The sequence below is a fragment of the Bos javanicus genome, chromosome 8 (assembly GCF_032452875.1).
Source record: "Bos javanicus breed banteng chromosome 8, ARS-OSU_banteng_1.0, whole genome shotgun sequence".
In the NCBI taxonomy this organism is placed as follows: domain Eukaryota; kingdom Metazoa; phylum Chordata; class Mammalia; order Artiodactyla; family Bovidae; genus Bos; species Bos javanicus.
The window spans coordinates 18,032,807-18,038,267 of record NC_083875.1 but is presented as its reverse complement, the minus strand read 5'-3'; the positions used below and the strand labels follow the sequence as shown (position 1 = coordinate 18,038,267).

At 46.7% G+C, this 5,461-nt stretch overlaps 1 protein-coding gene across 1 annotated transcript; it reads left to right on the top strand.

Moving 5' to 3' along the window:
• Positions 1-4,265: 4,265 nt before the first annotated feature.
• LOC133252483 (V-type proton ATPase 16 kDa proteolipid subunit c-like) lies at positions 4,266-5,196 on the top strand. The gene has a single exon (XM_061425127.1). It carries the CDS (start codon positions 4,382-4,384, stop codon positions 4,847-4,849), a length of 468 nt encoding a protein of 155 aa, XP_061281111.1. The 5' UTR covers positions 4,266-4,381; the 3' UTR covers positions 4,850-5,196.
• Positions 5,197-5,461: the final 265 nt, after the last annotated feature.

The window sequence follows — 5,461 nt, the reverse complement described above, 5'->3', positions numbered from 1 at the left end:
TTGCTCCATTGAGGACTGAACTACTCACACCCTTCATGCCAGCCTTGTTGGCCACACAATGGCTGTCTTTGTCTCAGCCTTAGTGACTTTGCCACAGTGATACAATTGGATGATGCTACGATCTGGGGTACACCAGGTTCATGTGGGGATGCCCTAACCCCTAAAGTGCTGGTATTTGGAGATGGGGCCTTTGACAAGTAAACAGGTTTAGATGAAGTCATGAGGGTAGGACCCTCAGAATGGGATTAGTGTCATTATAAAAAGAGACACTGGAAAGCCCACCCTTTCTCTCCCTGTAGGTGTTTAGAGAAGAGGTCGAGTGAGCACATGTGAACATGGCCACGGTCTGCAAGCCAAGAAAGGAGACCTCACCAGAAGCCAACCATGCCAACACCCTTACCAGACTTATAGCCTCTGGAGTTGTAAAAGAGTTCATTTCTGTGTCCATTTTATCACAGCCCAAGCCGACTAAACCAGGTGAAGAGACAGAGACATTTTGGAAAGAGTGATTTCCATAAAAAATGGTTGTTCTAAATGCAACAATGATTTCATCTCTTTTATACTCATATTTTATGAAATTTCATTGAAATAGACATCTCTTGGCCAGTGCCCAGGGCTCTCACCCTGAGAACAACAATCAAAAGTATAAGAACTGAGGAACAAGAGGCTGAATACAGCCCTTCTCAAATGATGGGGCAGTTGATGCCATTTCCTACATTCAGTGTCTAGTCAAATTGCAGCAGGTATGACCAAATACAGGCTTCCTAGGTGGCGCTAGTGGTAAAGAACCCATGTACCAATGCGAGAGACCTAAGAGATAATGGGTTCAATTCTTGGGGAAGATTCCCTGGAGGAAGGCATGTCAACCCACTTCAGTATATTAGCCTGGAGAATCCCTTGGACAGAGGAGCCTGGCAGTCTACAGTCCACGGGGTTGCATTCAGACACGACTGAAGCAACTTAGCATGCATGCACACATGACCAAAGGCGCTTCCTGATCCTCCCACTAGAGAGCCACCCCTCAGGCTAACTGTAGGCTGAAGAGCCCTCTCTTTACAGCAGTAACTAACACACATTGCAAATCAACTAAGCCATGTCTGACTCTTTGCAACCCTATGAACTGTAGCATTCCAGGCTCCCTTGTCCTTCACTATCTCCCTATACTTCATTTAAAAAAAAAATTTTTTTTTAAGGAGAAGAAAACTGCTAAATTCTCCTATACCAACTAGGTTTGTTCAGTTTTCTGACTTCTACAAATCTAAAGCTTTCTCTTTGACTCCTTATGGTTCTGTTACATTAAGACTCCTGCAAGGCCAAGAGAGACCTGGGTTCACCAGGTCTAGAGCTCGGTTTACTAGCTGCCAAGGGTCACAACTGCAGAAGTTCTCAGAGACAAGTAAGTTTCTAATAAACTTGATTTTCACTTGCTTAAAAATAAAAACCCGAATAAAATGTCAACACCGTGCTGGCAAGTCCAGAGATGGAAATGAAAGCTCTGCCTATCACCGCAAGCTTTATTTTTTTTTTTAATAAAACTGATTTGGATCAATTTGAGATAACTGCTGGGAGATGCCAGGTTTTATTTTAGCTATATCATTTGTTTTTGTTTCTGATCTGGGCACTGAGAGGAACGCTGCCAGTGTTTTTCCAGTAGCACAATACAGTTCTAGAAGAGTTAAAATAAGAAACCCTACCTGCTTAATCTGCCAGAAAACACAGGAGAGGAGCAATCAGCCCTGGGAAGAGGTGCTCTGAATGAGGTATGCCTGGCTGCTTTAGGCCATGCTGTCTGTCAGTCTTTCAAAATTCAAGTCATTACCAGATGCTGATCTACTATAATATTGTGATATTTTATCTGATTACACTTACCTGATTGTGCCTTATCTGCTATTTGCCTTCCCATTCTTCCATGTATATTAAATGCAGGTGCTTTTATTATTCTGAGAGCTAGAAAGTGTTGACTGCTCTGAATATAAATGGGGATATTATATCATTAACTTGCTCCAAAAGCAGGGCCATTGACTGTGTAAATCACACGCAAGGCACCTAGTGGAGACACAATAAACCATAATGTCTTGAGAAAGAAAGCAACGGAATGGATAAGGAGATAAAAATTTAAGGCATTGTTAAAGAAGGGTAATCTTCGAAATCCTATTTGATTCTTTCAAACTAGCATTTGTTGATAATACCACCTTTACATTAGAAACTTTTTTAACTTTATAAAAAAAGCTTTGGGGGGAGGCAGCATCATATGGAATGCTGTCACTAATAGGATTGCATAGGAACACAATCACTAACCTTCTACAGCCTGTCTAGGTTAGAAGAGTGTTTCAGAAGGGCTAATCTTTCAGCGATGTCTACCCTGCTTTGGCAAATACAGTCTTACCCAACCCGGGTGTACAGCTTAAACAAGACGAATAAATGACCAAATGCGCTCAGCATTTCCAGATGTTGAAAGGTGAATAGTTTAGAATCTGGTTGCAAATTTCAAAGGAAGTAATCAGCAGCGAATTAAGGCAGAACTGTGACCACGTGTGGCTGCCCAACCATCTGGGGTTACATGCTCTGCTTAGTTGCCACTAGGTTGGCCTCACTGAAAGTTAATCCACAGCTATTTAAGTGGAAAGTTTCAGGAAAATCTATTTTCAGAGCAAATATGTGAGAGTTTCAGTGAGCCACTGCCCTCTGTTGGATGGAATATCCGATGGCCTGTTCATTTATCAGAGTGTCAGATGCCTCCACCGTGAAACAGCTGGGAACCAGGCCTTGTAAAGGAACACGGGCGGCACAGTGCCCGAAGCAGGGTGGCCGGAGTCATCACCTGACTCTCAGGGCTGAATGTGTGAGACAGAAAAGAGCCTGTCGTGAGGCCAGCTGGGAACAGGAAGTAAGCTCCTCCGCTGTGTCATCAAGGAGGATGTGCTTTCCTCCCAAATTCCGCGTGAGCCAACAAAGCCTAGAATGTGAGTGCTATTTCTGTCTCTGCCAACCCTCAACCTTCCCCCACACCTCCCCAGCTGTTACTTATAAACGCATGCCTGCATGCAGGCTAAGTCACCTGAGACGTGTCCAACTCTTTGCAACCCTATGGATTGTAACCCACCGGGTTCCTCTTTCCATGGGATTTTCCAGGCAAGAGTACTGGAATGGGTTGTCATGCCCTCCTCCAGGGAATCTTCTCGACCCATGGATCAAACCCTGGATCTGGAGAATATCACTGAGTCTCCTGCAGCTCCTGTATTACAGGCAAATTACTGCTGAGCCACTGGGAAAGCCCTTATAAATATGTAGAACAGTCTGTTTTCTCTTAACTGAACAATAATATGTTTAAAACACCTCTATTATTTTTTACTTTCATACCCGATTTCATTATTTAAAAAATGAGACAATAATGAAATCATTATAATAATCTTTATAAATAAACAAACTTTTTCAAGCCCCTCCCTAATGGACCACCTACTTCAGCCATCATTTTTTTGCTTATTATTTTTTATTGGAATATAATTGCTTTAGAAACTAACACAACATTGTAAAATACCTCTTTAGGTCAAGGTTGCTCTTTAATTAGAGAATCCTCTATTCTTCTTAAATGATAATGCTTGAAAGCAAAGCACAAATATGGAGGACAGTCTGATCTTTTCAATGATCCCATATTTACACATTTTTTCTCTGGAAAGACATTGTAATAGGTTTCTTGTAACATGATGTTGGGGCTGAGGGTGGGCCACCGCAAAATATGCTACAATGGCATATTAATTATTTGAATTGAAGTTGCTTGAGAAGCAGTGAACCCAAGAAGAAAATTCTGAGCCTCTTCTGTCTCCCTGAAAAGCAGAAAATAAATCTCTCATGTGAAAAGTGCACTCCCAGGGACTTCCCTGGTGGCCTGGTGGTTAAGAATCCACCTTCTGAGGCAGGGGACATGGGTTCAATCCCTGCTCGGGGAACTAAGGTCCCATGTGCCACATGGCAACTAAGCCTATGTGCTACAACTAGAGCGCTTGCATGCCGCAATGAAAATCCAGCACAGCCAAAAAAAAAAAGTGCATTTCCTGCATCTGAAAGTAAGACGGCTTTACAGTGGAGACAGAGAATTACAGCCAAGAAGCCTCCTGTTACTTTTTTTGTTTACTACGCCAAACCCAAACTCTGTTTAGATTCTTTACAAATTACACATGCCAAATCTAAGTTTCTTTATCCTGTAAATTCCTCACTGTTTCTTTGACAGCTCATACAACTCAATATCAAAAAAAAAAAATCAAAAAATGGGGCCTTCGCAGCCTTCGGACAGCTCGCTTCGCGCAGCCCGCCGCCCGCCGCGCCCGGCCCGACCTCGCCCCGGCCTCGGTCCGCTGAACTCGCCCCCTCCCCACCCGCAGACATGTCCGAGGCCAAGAACGGCCCCGAGTACGCTTCCTTTTTCGCGGTCATGGGTGCCTCAGCCGCCACGGTCTTCAGCGCCCGGGGCGCCGCCTACGGTACAGCCAAGAGCGGCAAGGGCATCGCAGCCATGTCTGTCATGCGGCCAGAGATGATCATGAAGTCCATCATCCCGGTGGTCATGGCGGGGATCATCGCCAGCTATGGTCTGGTGGTGGCAGTCCTCATCGCCAGCTCCCTGAATGACGGCATCAGTCTCTACAGGAGTTTCCTTCAGCTGGGCGCGGGCCTGAGCGTGGGCCTGAGCGGGCTGGCGGCGGGCTTCGCCATCGGCATTGTCGGGGACGCAGGCGTGCGTGGCACCGCCCAGCAGCGGCGGCTCTTCGTGGGCATGATCCTCATCCTCATCTTCGCCGAGGTGCTCGGCCTCTACGGTCTCATCGTCGCCCTTATCCTCTCCACAAAGTAGCCCTGCGGGCCGCCAGCCACAGAATACAATTGACGTCAAGACCACCCCCTTCTCATTCCACAACGAACAGCCTGACACACGCACGGGGCAGCCGCCCGCCAGTAGTCGGTCTTGTAAATGCGCAGTGTCCCAGTGCCCACCGTCTGTTGCCCCAGCCTCGCCCCTGCCCGCCCCGCCCCGTGCTGTGGACATCTGGGCCCACCAGACCCCACCCCGGCCCTGACCAGTGAGGACGCCAGCCTCCGGCCGCCCCCGCCCATCTGCCCTAGAGTGCTCTGTGTATAAGGATGAATTAGAGTTGTCATTTTCTCTTCACTGGATGTTTATTTATAAAGATTTGACCTGTTCATACGTCTGTGGAGCAGCTCTCCGTCTCCCAACTCTATAGTAACCTTAGGTAGACTGTTGTTGCGTGGTGCGGTTACCGTTTACCCTGAGACCCGTTGGACGGAACCACCTCTTGCAGCCCTGGTTGCCCCGGGCCGCGGGCCAGTGTGCCGGCCCGTGGGCCCTGGTGCCGCTCCGTGTCCAATAAAGCTCTCAGATGTGACCAGAAAAAAAAAAGGGGGGGGGGGGGGCAGAGGAACTAAATAGACATTTCTACAAAGAAGA